A 17,527-nucleotide genomic window follows, 5' to 3' on the forward strand; every position below is an offset into this window, starting at 1 on the left:
TTCTGGTTATGTTGTTCTTTGGAAGAATCTGGCAATTGCTTTAGAGAATTGCAGCTTCCTAAGCTGGAAGGTTAATAGCTGCCTTGCTCTCCTCAAGAATGTGCTTTATTCAGTTCTGTCAGTGCTTCTGGGTATATTCTTTAACTGTGAAGTCTTTTTTTCTGTGTCTTTTGGGGATATTCGCTATATAAAAATGCTATGAAGATGTTAACAGACCTGCTTCTGATCTCATTCCTGCCTGTTGGTGACTATAATTTGGTCATGTAGTTGCTGAATTTAAGGTTTGCTACTGTTAGCAGACATGTTCTTTTAATGGGATTTATGATTTCCCCTGCTCCATGTTCAAGGTGGGGGTTGGAAGAAGAGGTAGGATGCAATTTGGTGTGAGGTTCAAGAGTCTCTGTAACTAGCATTTTTGTCTGTGTATTCTTTATAATTACTGGAATACGTGGGCTTTTAATGTAGATCATGATGGTTAGTGTTGTGTAGCTGAATGTTGTCCAGTAGTAACATGGAACTAAATTATGTCAGGTGTTGGAGAGAAAGACTTTGTATAGTGTTGTGTCTTTCAAAAGCATTTCAGACAAAAATGCTAGGGTGAACTTTTGTCTGGACATGTAAAAACCTAGGAGATAGCTGGCTTAGTCTAGATCTTAGTACCTAGTTGTAACCCAAAGGGAGTGTTGATGGACATGACTGGGGGTCTTGCATTTTCCATTGAATTGCAGGTTTGTGGTTTGTTGTTTTATTTGTTGAGTAGAATTCTTACAAATACTCCCCTTATGCTTTATTTTGAGCATGAGGTACCACAGATGCAAGCAGTTATAACTTAGCACATAGCTACCTTACCAATTCATAGCCAAAAAAGAAAAACCCCTCAAACTGCTTATCTCTTGTGGGAGTGGTTTACAAGTATATGAGTAGCATACAGTCTAAGCAAAAATATCTGTGCTTTTTCAGTGTGTGCTGACTGAAACCTCAGTGAACACATTGTTAAAGAGTATGGTTGTAACTGTCTTTTTAAAGCCAAGAATAGCCAGCTGAAGTCTCAAGCATTGTTCTTCAGACTAAATTTCATTCTGCTCCATTAGCAAACTTCCCTTTGAAAGAAATCTTGCTTGAACCAAATTTGCTAACCATCACATGGAATAGTAATTATAGTTCATATAGAAGTAATGCTAACAACTTCAGACCTAGTTGCTGTCTAGATACTAGAGTACAGTTAAAGCTTACATACCACTCACACAACTGGGAGTCATCTGTGTTGCTTCTGTGGTACTTCCATGGTGTCTGATCAGCTCTCAGAAAAGTTTGTGAGTGTATGTGACAGGAACGGAAGATGCTCCTGTCCTAACTTGAAGATAAAGACTAGTATTGGGAAGGGGAACTAGGCATGGTCAACAAAGGAAGTAAATTGAGTATTTATATTCGTTTCCCTGGTTTTGTGGAGATGGGGAGGATTCTTTTATTTTCCAACCTGCCAAATGCTGTCAAGTGATCCTTCAGGATGTGAGTGCGTGTTTCCACTGTAGATGCATACATTGACAAATGTCTGGCTCTGTATCGGTCTATGTGCCAAGATCACCAGTTGGTCCGTGGGTGGGCAAATCCTTGTCATCTCTGTTATCCAACTGGTTAAGGAAAGGGAGCTTAGCAAATACCATTGTCTCCAAAGTGCCTCACACTGAATGAGTTTCATCAATGGCTTTTACTGTAAGGGAACCCCTGTGGCCCTTGTCTTTCTGTATTTCAGAGGCACAAAAGAATGACGTGCCAAACAGTGTTCCTTGCTTCAGGCAGTTCTTGGGCAACCTGAACAGACAAAGTCTTAAATGTATTGTAGGTTTAATGGCTTAGCCTTTTGGGCGTCTGGATGCAAGTAGTCTTTCAGTGACTTGGTGGTTTTAATGTGTATTTATTTTAAAATTATTTTTAGTGATGGTTACTATTCAGGTTAAATATGCTCAGTGCTGGAGCAACGTCTGTGCAAGTGATTGATTTTTCAGTTATTGGTCAAACACAAACTCAGTTGCTTTGTTTCAGAAATGAATTTTTCAAATAGTTGTGCACTTGAAAGCTATTTAAACTGTAAGACTATGGATTATGCAATAAGAGAGCCAGTAGATTGTTTTAATGTAGCTATATGGATACAGAAATATTTATTCAGGTTTCAAGGCCTTTTGATACTTTTTTTGCTTTATCTTTTGATCTTCATCTCCTAGTATGTTTGAGAAACATTTCTCTTTAAATGAGCAAGAAGCTGATCATGGAAGAGGCTGTACGAAAAAAGGAATGCTACACTAGTTGCTGAGTACAGCTGAAAAACTGAAATAGCTGGCAGTAAAATTACATGGGTAAGCAGGATTATCCATATATCTACTAGTAAAATAAAGTAAATGACATCACAGTCGGCTGAAATCTGTTTCCATCTGTGGAAACTGGCTTTGTTTTTGTCCACTAGTGCAGTGTGCTGATAGCTGGTGTCAAATGCAAACTGCACTTTAAAAAAGTAACCCTTAGGCTTTTAAATTTGAGAAGCCTTGGAATAATTGGGCACATCCCTGAAGTGTGTTCTACAGTTACTGTAGAAATACCAGAGGAGGGATGTACTTATAATGTTGTAGCAGTAGATGTTACTAACAACTTCAGATATTTGGGGGTTATCAATGCAAAGGGAAAGCTATTAGAAAATGCTGGGTGGCTATTGATGTCCATGGTAGTGGTTGTACTCAGGCTCCCTGCTGTTCATGTTCTGTGTTTCTGCTTCAATCAGCTGTAATGATGCTCTCTTTCCTGCGTACAAATCTGTCATGGATAGATTGAGGGTAAAAGTTAATTTGCTGATTTTTTTCAGCTACGATTAATGGTGACAAGCTGGCTTTTCTAGTGTTAAACTGCTTGGTAGCTTTAACTAAGATTAGATGACTTTGCCCATGTGAAGGAGATAGTGATGCCCGAGTTGGCAGCAGTATTAGGCCACACTTAAACTGTCAGCTCTGGGTGTAAGGAGCTAAAAACTTGACAGTACTGGTTCCTGTTATTGCTGGCTAAATGTGCTGATCTTTTCCATTTTAGTCCTATCTGTTCTCTTCTAGTGAACAAGTGGCAGGTTTTCTAACACTTCAATGTTACAGTGATACTCAACACTAATAAGTAATAAATGTATCATGGTGTTAAGTTGCTTGTTCTTTGGTTTAAAAAGTGTTTTCTAGAATCATTCTTTAAAAGAAAAAAATTACTACTAAAATAGGGATTTTTCTGACTCATGATTTAACCAGTATTGAGTAAAGTGACCATTAGCCAGTTGGAGATAACTAGCTACATGTATGGTGCTTGTCTTGTGCTAATGTTCTCATTTAACTGGAGGTTGTCTTTTAGCTTAGTTTTATGATCTTACTGTTACTGTAACAAGCTTTCTGCTTAAGGATCAATTTTTTCCACGAGGGTGTTCTCAAAATTCCCTTCTGTCCCAATTCTTGTTTCGACCAGATTTTAGAGAACGACATATTCAAAGGATAAATTGCTGTTTAACTTTACAAATAAGGCTTTTTAAAAAATAAAAGTGGTGCTTACTTGACAGTAAAGTGAGTGGAAAAACATAGACCAAAAATTTGTAAAGTGAAAGATTCAAACTCTCTTTCAGATGCTTCATATCAAGAAACTTATTTAAATAGCTACAGCCCACACATAAAACTTTGTACTATTTTTTGGTATTTGAGAGAGGAATTATGCAGTGGTCTGACAGTTGTTAGTGGTAGAGATATTCAGGAATGTCTTGTATCATTTCTTTGAACAAATGAATTTCTGCCCTGATAACATCTGTGTTGTGATTTTAGGATTAACAGGGCTTTCCTTATCTTTGATATTTAATAGCTATAATTTCAGCCAGAAGAGCAAGGGAAGGTGAGAGCCATTATAGCTGATGGGTTACTGAACAGAGTATTGCACAGGGACAAAAATTAAAGAGATGTTGTCTGCAAAATTTCATCAAAACAAAGGGTGTTTGGTCTCATATTCCTTCTGTTTCCAGATCTCCTGTTCTTTGGATGAATTGAGGCTTTTAAACTTGTGTTGTCTAGCTTTTTTCCTAGTTGGGACTAAAACCATTCAGGTTTATTGAGTGTTGTTTTTCTTGGCCTTGGAATGAAAGGTCTTTGGCTTGTAGTAGAGCTGTGTTTGGATAGGCTTCTACAGACAAGTATGCTGAACTGGAATTCAAGTAGTCTGGATTCTTTCAAAAGGCATTTCAACATCTGAAGCATGTAGGTGGGCTCTGCTGTGGTGCAGTACCAGCCTGCCTGTGGCAGGATGCATCTTCTGTTAGCTGCAGTTTAGAATGAATTGTGAAATTCTGAACACACAGATCGAGGTTTTAAAAGGCCACTATGGGACACCAGTTATGCTTTTTTATATCAATGTCATTTTAAGTAATTGCAGTGCACCATCCCTTCTGACTACATCTCATGGCAATCTGATCTCGTGGAGACCTGCTTTAAGTGCCCTTCAGCACCTCTGCTGCTACTGGCCATTAACAGCTGTTGTATGGGTAAAGGCCCAATGTAGGCAAAGATGGCTAATGTGCCACAAAAGATTTGTTCAGACCTAGTGGTGTGGAAGTGAGTGCATCCTAGAAAAGAGCTATACATTATTAACTAGGTTTGATTCTTACTATAATGAGGAAGTAATTCTTTAAATTGTCCTAATTTCAGCTGAAACAAATTTCATGACTGATTGATGAAGTCCCTTAGGAGGCTACCTTGAAGGATAAAGGATTCCACGAAGTCTGGACATACTTAAAGAAAGAAGTTTTAAAGGCACAGGAGCAGGCTGTCCCCATGTGATGAAAAAAAACAGTAGGTGGGGTAGGAGACCAGCCTGGCTAATAGGGACCTTTGGCTGGACCTTAGGAACAAAAAGAGTGTCTCTGACCTTTGGAAGAGGGGACAGGTCACTCATAAAGTCTATAAAGATAAAGTGAACCTATGCAGTGTGAAAATGAGGAGAGGGAAAGCACAGCTAGAACTCAAACTAGCTACAGCTGTTAGGGATAAAAAATGTTTCTGTAAGTTCATTAACAGCCATAGGAGGATTAGGGAAGGTCTCCATCCTTTATTGGTTGCAAAGGGAATCTTAGTAACCAAGGAGGAGGAAAAGGCTGAGGTCCTCAGCACCTACTTTGCCTCAGTCTTTAGCAGTGGAACTATCTGTTCCATGGATGCACAGCCGCATGAGCTAGGAGACAGGGAGGGGATGCAGAATGATGTCATCACAATTAAAGAGGAAGTGGTCAGAGACCTACTGCACCATTTGGACACACACAAGTCTAAGGGACTGGATGGGTTACTTCCAAGGGTGCTGAAAGAGTTGGCAGATGTGATTGCCAGGCCACTTTCCATTGATGGTTGGACTCAGTGATCCCAAGGGTCTTTTCCAACCTGAATAGTTCTGATTCTATGAAATTATTTTTCTTAGTGCCTTCTTTGTTGTTTATAGGTATGAAAATAGTTCAGTGTAGAGGATTTTTCTTAAGTTGAGTTCTATAATTTAAAAATTAAATTACAAAGAAAATATATACATGTTACACATTCAGGAGAGAATAGGTAATATAGATGTGAGACTTAAGACATTTGACTGTGTCCAGCTTTGGGTGGATTGGTGCAAACAAGATGTTAGTTTATTTGAGAAAGTTCAGTGGGGGCCACCAGGATGGTCACAGTACACATCTCATGAGGAGAGTATGAATGAAGTGGGCTTTTTGGACCAGAGAAGGATTTGGGGGAATTATCAGCTATCTTACATACTTTTTGGAGGCTAAAAGAGCCAGGCCCCTTCTCTTGCTGTGCTACTCAGGCAAGTGAGACAAAGGTCAAAAACTGCTGATTCTGACTGGGCAGAACTAAAATTTGCACTAGGGGGCCTGTTAAGCATTGGAACATGCTGTTCAGGGAGGATTTAAATTTCCTTGGAAGGCTCCAAGACCTGGCTGGCTGAAGCCTTAAGTAGCCTGGTCCAAGTCTGACACTGACCTTTGTTTGAGCAGTAGATTGGACTAGATGACTTCACAAGGCCCTTTGAAATGTGAAGGGTTCTGCAATTATGCTTCCATAATTTTATCCTCCCACCTCACTTGTGGCATTTATAGCTTAATATTAGTACCTGTGTTAGTGTCCCCTGGCAACAGGCTTATTTCCATGGATAACAGTATGTTTGTCTTGCACTGAAGATGGATAAAAGCTCTCTGTATGGTATTTGCAATGCTGAAGAAAGTATCTCACTGTTGCTGTTAACAATTCCATACCTTTTTCACTTTTGATAATATATGTTAACTGTTGGAGATGACTTGAGCACTCTAGATTAGCTTCTTACTAAGCAGAAGACTTCTGCGTACATCAGAGTGGTGCTTGGAAGATGGTATATATCAAACTGACTGAATTCAAACTCATATTGAGGTCTTTAATACTAAGAAAGTGCTGGGGTAGACTTTACAAATAATATGTTGTAGAAGATGAAGGCTCTTGAAGTAGTTGTTTTAAAACAAAAAATACACTGGGCTACAAGTTCTTGGTATTCTTTCCTAGGTTTAATAGTAGAGCCTGGTAGCATCATGCAGTCCTCTGCAGTGGCTCTGTAGGTAGAACTACTTATTTAAAGCTAGCTAATACAATTATAAAACATGAAAATTTAATATATTATTTACTTTGGTAAACTTCAACCATTTGCCTTGAAATCTTACATGCCAGATCTGTCCCAGGTGAACTCTTATTAAAAAGATATGATACATGATTTTTCACCTAAATGAGAGAATTACAGAACCTTAGGGGTTGGAAGAGACCTGGAAAGATTATCTAGTCCAACCCCCCGCCAGAGCAGGATCACCCAGAGCACATCACACAGGAACATGTCCAGGTGGGTTTTGAATGTCTCCAGTGAAGGAGATTCCACAACCCCTCTGGGCAGCCTGTCCCAGGGCTCTGTCACTCTCACAGGAAAGAAGTTCTTCCTGATATTCACATGGAACCTCCTGTGCTCCAGTTTGCACCCGTTGTCCCTTGTCCTATGACTGGACATCATTGAGAAGTTACTAGAACTTAAATTACTTAAGCATTCTGAACTTTCTTAGATTTTTGGGTATCCCTGCAAGTGTAAATTTCTCCTGTATGGCCATCCTATGCAGGCTGTAAGTGATGCTGCAGAAATGTAGCCAGACTTTTCTGTACTGGAACTGTAACTCCAGCTGGAGCTCAGAGCATGCAATATCTCGACTTCCCAAAGTGCAACAAGCTGATGAAATAAAACTATGGAGCTCTCAGATTTGTCAAGGAGATGGTAACTACTGCTGTGCTTATTTCTTATTAAGAACTGTTCTGCTAGTCTGTGGCCAAGACTTAGAAGAAGACACTGTGTTGTAACAAAGCTGTGTTACAGCAGATCTTATTTCTGATTCTGCTGTCAGCATGGATTGCTTGGCACCCTCTCACCCTGCTCTGCCCCTTACTTTTGATTAATTTTTGCAGAAATTTGCTGTCTGAGCAAATCAGGATTTATTCCTGCTGGCCTCCATTTCCTTGTATTGCTGTTGCACAGTTTTAGGAGATACAATTATGTAACTCATCTTGTTGTCTTAAATTGCTTTTGAAGAATTTTCTGGTAAGCTGATAGAAGCAGATGATTCTGATTGCCTACCAGTAGTTGTGAGAGGCTCTCCAAGTGTGACATCGCTGCCGATGCGGAAACAGCCTTTTGGTATGGACAAACTGCAGGACTGGTTTTACTTGTAGCTGAATCAGAAGAGTGACAGGTTTTACATTATCTGTTGGAGGCTTTTCTGTTCGTGTTGCTCTGGTTGTGTGTATTGCTAAACTTCTTCCAGTACGCCTACAAAACTGTGTTTTTTCTTTTTCAAGCTACAGAACGAGATTTCTTTTGTTAAGTTGGCTGCATTGCTCTAACAGGTATTGTCATTGTTTTGTCATATACATTGTAACAGATTCTGAAAGCTCTTTTTTTTTCCCCCAATAGGCTGGTGTTTGGGATGCTGTATCCTGCATATTACTCATACAAAGCTGTGAAGACAAAAAATGTGAAGGAATATGTAAGTCACATTCCTGCTTAATTAAATACCTCTGCTGACATACAGCTGTGAAATTTTCATTATGCAGTATAATAAATCATATGAAAGCTTGGTTCAACTATTGTAGATACAAAACCTGTGTGAATTTAGTAGTCAACCTCGGATTTTGTGTGAAGAGCTGAAGTTAAGGTTTCTCAGACTTTTCATAGACTTTGTTGAAACATGTCCAACACTGTGCTGGATACAGATACGTTTAGGAGGATCTGTAAACATAAAACTTAGTGTTGGCTGCATTTCAGCCAAGTGCCCAAAATCATATATTTTTGGGCAGGAGGTAGAAAAAAGGTTTCCTCATTCTGCCAAGATCTATAGTATAAGCAAAGACACATTGATTTTCAGTGACCACTTGAGCAGTAGCAGTGGTTTAATTGCCATTGAATTGAATTCAACAGGGGATTTCAAATCTACCTGAGAAAAGGGTAGCTCTGGTTAATCTGTTATTCCTCAAAGAGGAGAAAAAATGTCAAGGAGGAAGGAAAAAGTAAGGTGAAGTGAAGGAAAGGAGCAGAACAGACAGAAGAATAAGATGGAGAAAAACACAATCACTGTAGTTAGTGCAGTTTAGAATTAATATGTTAAATTATTTACTTTTCAGGGTGAACTGCGATGATTACCACAAGAATGTTACCCAGTTGCAGTCACAAGGAGCTTTGGTCACTGAGTTACTTCCATGTTTTAAGAGGCAGTCTAACTTGACTTCTGCAGCTAACCTATATTCTCTCCTGAACCTTGTTCTTAACTTGGCTGCCTGACTCAGGATGGAGTCAGTGCCATCAGTGACTTAAACTCAGCAGCTGTACTATGACCTAGTGCTGCTGTCTGGGTGTGTGGTGTCTCTACTTTGTACTTGGCTGGAGCAGTAGAATGCAGTAGCTATTGTTCCTCCCCTTGTATGTCTTAAATTTAGTCTGATCACTTCATCAAGACTCCAAAGTGGGCACCATATTCATACTTTTGGGTTCTGTGTGCAAGCTGATTAGAAGTTATTCATTGCTTGCCAGAGCTAAACTTCTGGGAGAAAAAAATATTAGAAAATAATAGGAGAATTCCCTCTGTCTCCTGCTTACTTTACCCTGAAAGGAAAGTATGTAATGCAAAGAATTTGTAATCTGCTTTTCCTCCCTGCTCCATCAAAAGGGATCTGCAGGCTACAGAGGGGATAGCAGTTTCAGAAATAATTTTAAGAGGTTACCATTGCCTCTTGCCACGTGTTTCCTAGAAAAAGAGAATTAATGATTGTAGAATTTTGAGACTTTGACTAATCTCAGTAGTCCAGTTAGCTATAACTGAGCTGTCTGTCTTAGGCACCCTTTTTTAGGGAAGCCTGTCATTTACACAGGACCTTTAGTAGGGCCTGGAACCATATTTTTCCAACTGTGTATTGCTATTTAGAGTGAAAACCCTGCTTTTCAGTCACCTGTGGTCTTTGAACACTCCCTGAACTTGCAGTTCATGGGTCTGAGATGGATGAGACCTGTAACAGTGACTTGTTCATGGGCAGGAGTTGTATTGATTCATCAGTGAATTACCACTCCGTTGCTGGCTGGGTTGAGAGTCCAGATAGGTCTTAGGGAAGACCCATGGCTTTCATCTTCCCAGGTGGGTAATCTTCTTTCCTGGACAGGGTGTAGGTGTAACTGCAGCCTTGAACATGGCTCAGCTCTGCTGCCAGTCATATTATGGCCCAAGTACAACTTCCTTTCCACAGTTGTGTGGCTCAGGAGCCATCTGTTTTTGTTTGCTGGATTGCAAGAGGATTTTTTTACTTAGCCACTGCTTACATCAGTAAAAAAAAAAGAACAAATAAAAAGTACAGACATCTTGACTTGCTGTGTAGGTCATGATGCAGTAAATTGTTCAAAGATTATTTCTGAAAAAAGAAAAATGTGTTGCTGCTGGGTTTGGTAATTTAAAAGACTTAAGGACTTGAGTTCTAGAAATTAGGATCTGTGCCTTTGAGGAGATTTACTTGTTCTTGTAATTACCCTGGTTTAATGGAGTTGACTAAGATCTTTGAGGGTTTTTTTCACTGTGTTACACCAAAGCATTTTTAATAAGCATCTGAATTGTAGTCCAGAAGTCTGGAAGACCAGTCTTTTCAAACCCTGGCTTCAAAATCCTGATTTGAAAGGATGAGCTTCAGCCAGAGCCAACAAAGCTGAGTTTAGCACTTGGATGGTAGAAAAAAGCTCAAGAAAATTATGTAATCACCCTTTTAACTTGAAAAGCAAAACTCAGTCAAAGCTTCTGTAACATCATTTTTAAGAGTTAAGTAGATTATAGTCTTCTGGGAGGTGTCAAATATCATCTTCTGTTTTCCTGTTTTTTTTGTTGTGGTGTTTTTTTTTAAATTCCCATTATGAAAACCACTGTAAGTCACTCAGGTTCTTTTTTCAAGGATATTTTGGTACCTCACACATCAGTTGTACTAGAATGTGATTTGTCTTGTGGTTTTGAGAATCTTTGCCCAGAGCTCAGCAGGACTTTGGGCAGATCTCATGTGCCATTCTGCAGAGTGTTTGTTACTGTTCCTAGCAGCCCAAGAGAAACTTCACTTCTGCTGTTGTTCCTAACTGGATAAATAGGTGTTGATTAAAGAATTAATAGCATAGATAAAATATACTGGAAAAAAATTCAGCCTTGCATGGCATCTTGGAAATTGCATTCCATCGTGGTTAGGCTGATGGGGCAAGGGTGGATGTTAATTTTACTTTTATTCAGGTTTTGACTCTGGTTCATGGAAGGGTCACCAGTCTTTGTCACATGCCTGTTGGAGATGACTTCAGCTGTTGTGTACAGTTTGTCTTAGTTTATTCAAGCTGAAATCCTCTGAGAGACTGAAGAATGTCATCACATGACTTGGGCTTCTTTTCAAATTGAAGTGTAGAAAAGCATTTAAGATAAATGGGTCTCCAATTGTGACAAGGGAAGTGGTTTTAAAGGCAGTGCACAGCTATGAAATAGCAGCATTGCAGCATTAGGTTTTGGGAACTTAAATTTGAGTCCAATTCAAAAAAAGATGGCTTTAAAAATGACCATGAATTTACAACTCAGCCTACTGCCTAACAAAGATAGTGTCTAATGCTTTGTGGGTATACCAGAAGAGTGTCTGTTTATGGCCAATGAAATGAGGTTCCTGCATCTGCTTGTGGGGGATACTTGTCTTCTTCTTTATTTTTTTAAACTTTTTTTCTAGTACATACAATGTTGGAATTTAAAGAACATGTGGGTGTTCAGTTAGTATGAATAGCCATCAGTGGTTTGCATTGACCTGTTTTGGAAATTCATCTGTGTTGGTGGCTTTTGGCCACTGGTATCTTAGAGAAGACAAATGCATGGAACTAATGCAATAAGATTTAATCTGAAAGACATAATCAGTTTAGACAACCAAATTTGAACAAGTGTTCAAGAAAAACGAGCTAGTTAGGTAAGTGTTACAAACTAAAACCTGTATTTTAAGCGCATTGTCTGATTTCAAAATTTTATATAGTGTAAATCTTAAAATATCTAGATGTGAACCCCTGAAGCATCAAGATGCTTGTGTGAGCTCTTTTCTTAACAAGATTTGTGGGTTTTGGCATATGAATAGAACTAAATTTCTATGAAAATGCTTTTTTCCTGCCTTGCCACAGGGTTCATACCATAATGCTAAGCACACATTTAGAACTCAGCTGCCAAGTATAGCTGAGTAATGAATATTGTGAAATGAAAGCAAGGGTTGCCTGGCTTGCTAATGCTGACTTTTGTGTGCATGTTATAAACCATACGGATGAGCATTGAAGAGAATGAAACACCCTTCAGTGCTGTAGTGGGAATTGCATTTCACTATCACTCTTTGCAGTGATTTTTTTTTTTTTTTTTTTTTTAAATCCTTAAAGCTTTCCAGAGGCAGATTCTCATCTGTGAAGCCAACTTAGGTGAGGTGGTGACCCAGCCATTGCACTTCCGTTGTTGGAACTGGAACTGCTAGTAGTTCCACTTATGAACAGAAAACCCTTAGGACCTTCCTATAAGTTCACTTGAAACCTGGTTGATGCAGACTGAGATATTGTTGACTGTCTTCCTTTGGCAGCTCTGAATTGACTGTACAGGGTATAGTGTATTCTGTGTAATGGTGAAATCAGCTTTCTTACTGAGATGGTGTTTTTAATTTCCAGGTTCGCTGGATGATGTATTGGATCGTGTTTGCTCTTTATACAGTTTCTGAAACAATAACTGACCTAACAGTCTCTTGGTAAGTGCCTGCTTTTTATGAACTCTGGATGAAACTATTTGTTTCTGATGTTCTTTGATTTGTAATGATTTCATTTTTATAAAGAAGTTGTGCTTGTTGGTAGCCATTTAGTTTTCAGGAGAAGATCTTATTTCAAGCTTGCAGTACCCTGTCACTCAAAGTAGGAACTATAAGTCTTTCACCTTTGCTATAGAAACTGAATAGGGGAAAGGAATGCTTAAAAGGATGAGCTGTAATTTCTCTGTGCAAAAATGTATAATGCAAAGCAAGTATATTGACTATATTGTAATTGAATAAATTGAAACAGTTAATTTTAAATTCATAGGTCTATAACTACTCTAATTTTTGTCTAATACAACTTATTGTATGTGAAGAATCCAAGCTGCTAATATGTAATTGTGTTTCTTGAAGGGATCTCTTAATGATTATTAATTACTGTGCGTTTTCATACTGCAGTTGTTGATTTCATGCAACCTTTAACTTCTCTGTAGGTTTCCACTCTACTATGAACTGAAGATAGCTTTTGTTATTTGGCTCCTTAGCCCATATACTAGAGGGGCAAGTTTAATCTACAGAAAATTTCTCCACCCGCTTCTTTCTTCTAAAGAAAGGGTAAGAAATAGCTTCTCATATTTTTAATGCCTAATGTGGAAACACCATGTGCTGAAATATTAACTGTTGCTAGACACATGATGAAAGCAGGTAAGTGTGTTACTGATTTGCCAAGCAACATGAGCTTGGACTAGCAGAGGCAAGTGCATATGTTCACATATATGCTTCGGTTTAACTTGCACGAGCAGACAACGTACGACTTTCTGTTGACATGAGATAGCTTGGTGTTCTCTGGTCTAGTTAGTGCACCTTCTGAAATTTGAACTGTAAACTCTGAAGGTGGAACTGTAAACAGTTTGCAGCTTCAGAAGCAGAACCATCTTTTTCCCATGCTCTGCTGGCTGTTGTGAACTACTCCAGGTGTTTACCACAGCTGGGGATAAATGCCACGGCTGTTGTTCTTCATACTTAACTATGTCAAAGTTTTGCCTTCAGAAGTTATTGGTGAGCTGAGCTTACCTTTCCAAGCAGCTCTGCAATTATTATCTTGAGCATGTTCTTTCTTAAACAACTTTTTTCTGACAAGTTAGGCTTACTTTCAGTAAGGAACTTGCCTTGTAGCTGCAATGTTTCTGAGCTGGACCAAAGTGATCTATTTTATCTTTTTGTTTGACCAGGCATAATTCTTCTTTACTTGTAAATGAATGAAAGATCAGTATGCAAAGGCAAGAGTAATTGTCTGAGTATTTTCTTTGTCTAAGATATTGTATCTAAGTATTTTATTAAAGATGTATTTATGTCTTACTTCACTGATGAAAAAATAATACTGTGGGGTAATGTGACTCTCTTATGCATAGCCCTCTAAAATTTAAGTATGTTTTGCTTTTAGGAGATTGATGAGTACATTGTACAGGCCAAAGAAAGAGGCTATGAGACCATGGTCAATTTTGGAAAGCAAGGGTTGAATTTGGCAGCAACTGCTGCAGTTACAGCAGCTGTAAAGGTAATTTTCTGTTTTCATTAATTGCTTTTGTCCTTGATATAGAACAGGGTAATGGTACTGAGGTTTTGCCATTCCTAAACAAAAAAATGAATTCTACAATGTATTTAAAATGTGGAACACAAAGTAAGGCTTGCAGCCCTCTAGTCCTCTTCATACTATGTTTAAGATGGCTTGTAGTTATTTTTTGGATGATGGGGATTAATTCACTGTAATTCAGAAGATACCATGCATTTTTCTGTGCAGGCTTTTGGTAAAGATGACCATTGTTTCTTTTCTGTCTCTGTTGTGCTTTCTTGTTTGTAAACAAACTATTTAAAGGATATCTGGCTTTTCTGCTGTTTTTCTCCAATCAACTTGAGGTAACTCCACATAAGAAGTAAGGCATGAAAGATTACTACCACAGATAAAAGTTATCTTGACACAATTAACTTGTTTGCAACTTGCTGATTGAATTATTCCTTTAATACACTAAGCATAAGCTTGCATATTGCTGTTTAGTGTACTCTTGCTTTGTCATGTAATTGCCATTAAATTGTGAAGTAACCTGTGGTTGTTTCTACAAAACTCATGACCTTCAGTTGAACTTCAGAGGGTTATATGTTTAAGAAAACAAAATATAAGCTTATAATTAAGATTCTAAGCACCTTGTGGCCCACTAGGAGGAGTGTAACTTGAGGCAATGTGTATCCTATCTAATAGTACTTTAAACCAAAATGCAGAAGTATGGAAAGAAAAATGTGTATGCCTTAGTTAAATCATAGTTTTCAAGTAATCAGGATTAATTTATTCCAGGGGATAAATGAAACTGCTCTGTTCACAGTAACAGGATTGAAAACCTGGGCACTGTTACTAGATAACAGAAGAAAATGTAGATCCCTGGCTGTCAAAGTTGAGTAGGTAGAGCTAGCATTTAACTTAAATTTCTGTGGTTGTATGTGAACATCTTGCTTTATAAATCAAAGATTCCTAAAAACTACATTTTCAAATGCTGTCTCACAAAGGTTTGGAAGAATAGTCATGCATATCTTGTTTGTTCCTTTTCTCTTTTTAAATACAAGTGCGGGTGGTAGTGTGAAAAAAAGAAAAAACAAACATAACACTTTCTGGTTTAAAATATAGACTCTTTAAGTCTAACATACTGAGAATGTGGTTCAGTTTTATCACTGGTTCTGTTTTAGTTATTAAAATTCTTAGTATTGCCTTGAGGCATGAACTAATTTAGAATGCAATAGAGTATACCTCTAAGTGTAATGAAAGTATCTAGAGTGCAAATAGATGATTTAAAAAAAAAACCAAGGAACAAACCTCAAAGTACTCTACTGGGAAAAAGATTAAGAACTACATTAAATGCTAAAATGCAAAATCTTTGCCAAAAAGCAAATAATAATTTATTACAATGTGCACCTGTAATGGTACTTAGGCTCTGTGTGTTTTCCTTATGCCTGGCTGTCTGAGTAAGGTTGGATATTTCCTTGTTAATCCTTATGGTGTTACAAAAATATTGTAAAATAAATAACTCAAGTATCTCCTTCTCCTTTCTTCTGAAATAACAAAACTTTTCCTAAAAGTCTGTGTTTAGATTTAATTGCTATTCAGCTGTGACTGGCAAGATGCCTGCTAGATTTGTTAAAACTTGTTAAACATGCTCATGAATATTTGTACAGAATTAGTTGGGTGCAGCAGATGAGATTCTTGAGCAAAACAACCACTGCAATACCAATGACCTGAAATAGGCATGATTTTTAAACAGTATGGAAGCAGAGACTGCCTGAAAAATCTTTATTTTGGCATTTTGAACCTCTCTTCAGTTTGTCATTCCAAAAAGCTGATCATGACTGCTCCATGCAAGCAAATGGAGATAATGCATGTGTTCTTGATTTTTCTTCCCTATTTTCCAAGGGTTGACTGCTGCCTCCAGCAGGTGAAAAGATTATCCCTTCAGCATGAGCTGGGGGAGCATGCTATAGGATTTCAGGAATGGAATCTTTTTAGTGGGATCAGTTTTGATGGGAAGGAGACACACTTGCATCACTTTTTTTTTTCTTCTTTTTTGAGGGAGCAGACATGCCTATTCTGACATATTGGATCTCAAATTAGGAGTAGAGAATGTGGGAGGTTAAACACAAGAAGAGGTCCAAAGAAAGCTTCTGTTCACACAAGTATCTGAGCAAAAGATGTTATGATGTCTGGTTATGCTGGCTTTAAGAGGGTGGTAAAATTGCTTGGGAACTCTCTGGAATATCAAGCGTGGGAAAGTGTGTTTTTCTCCAAACGCTGTCAAAGGAATAGGGGATTAGTATTAAAAGACTAGTTGGCTGTGTTGGGGAGGCTGGAGCAGTCAGCCAGCCAGGTCAGTCTACCAAAACTTCACCTACATGTAAATCTGCTCCACTGTAGTTCAGTTAAAATGTAATTGGCAAGAGTCAAGGCTCGTGGCTTTCATTCTTACGCTGATAGCTTTAGTTGGTACAAGTTAGCCACTGTTTGTATAGAATAGTGTTTCAGAACTTGCTAGATAGCATAGATTAGCAAAATAAATGGTGTTATGAAAAAAAAAATCTCTGTAAAAGCCTGATTTCAAGAGACTTAAAGATAAAATATGTTCTAGACTGACTTTAATAATTTACTGGTAAAAAATTTCTTCAGAGTATGAAAGCAACAAGATGCATTTAATGATAAGAAAGTTGTTGGATCTCTTTCAACTCAGTAGTATATGGATTTGTGAAAATTATGTCCACAGCACTAAGTTCTACTGATTATATCTTGGGAAAGCAGATGCATCAAAATACAGATCTTCTGAGATGCCAGTTACCTGTGCATTCCAATCGCAAACACAGAAATCTTAATTTCTTAAGCTACTAGCAAAAACTGGTCTGTTGGTTGCTAAGTAAGCTGTGAAATGCACTGTCCTTTGTGAGGTCACACAAATATTGTTCATTTATGAAGTATTACTTGGTTAAAAAAAAAAAAAACAATAATTAAAATGTAGGGGGTTGTGTTTCTATATGTCTTTTAGTAATCCTGAATCTGCTGCCTCTTTGCTGGTGAATATTATTCTAGTGGCCTTGCTCAGGCTCCCCCTTCTCCCCACTCAGGGCAGGGCAGAGCAGAGAGAAGAGGTATCTTGCAGCCAGACACTGTCCCTCGGAGCAGCTCAGCTCACCAGCAAGGCTGCTTTCATGCCTCCTCCCTGCTGGCACTGCCTGGCATGCTGCAGAGGTCATTCACGGGACAGCAGTCCCTCTCCAGATTGAGAGGGAACAGGAGTCATTCCCTGTCAGCCCAGATCGGATTAGGGAGAGAACAGCTGGGAATGTGGGTGCTGCTCACTGCAGCTCTGCAGCCACAAAGCTCCGAGCAGCTCAGTGGACACACGGTCCATTGAGAACTTGCCCAATGAAGGCAAGCAGCTTTGTTCAGTGATCCTGACCACTGAGGGGGTGCAAGTCCAATTTAAACAACCAAAAGAGTCCCTGAGGTAGATGTACTGTGTGGTGTCTGTTTACAGCAGCTTCCCTGGGTTAAATATATGGACTATAAAAATACATGCTCGGCAACAAAATAGAGAAGGCCTTTTAATGTATGAGGGTCAGCTGATGAGACTTCA

The 17,527-nt window shown here is 38.6% G+C and overlaps 1 protein-coding gene across 1 annotated transcript in view; it reads left to right on the plus strand.

Moving 5' to 3' along the window:
* Positions 1-17,527, plus strand: part of REEP3 (receptor accessory protein 3) — a 41,212-nt gene that overhangs the window by 12,056 nt on the left and 11,629 nt on the right. Inside the window, exons 2-5 of the mRNA XM_051618650.1 lie at positions 8,020-8,092; positions 12,289-12,365; positions 12,857-12,977; positions 13,807-13,920. Coding sequence (XP_051474610.1) covers positions 8,020-8,092; positions 12,289-12,365; positions 12,857-12,977; positions 13,807-13,920 — 385 coding nt within the window. The remainder of the gene's footprint in view (positions 1-8,019; positions 8,093-12,288; positions 12,366-12,856; positions 12,978-13,806; positions 13,921-17,527) is intronic.

This window comes from Apus apus, chromosome 4, assembly GCF_020740795.1.
Source record: "Apus apus isolate bApuApu2 chromosome 4, bApuApu2.pri.cur, whole genome shotgun sequence".
Lineage (NCBI taxonomy): Eukaryota > Metazoa > Chordata > Aves > Apodiformes > Apodidae > Apus > Apus apus.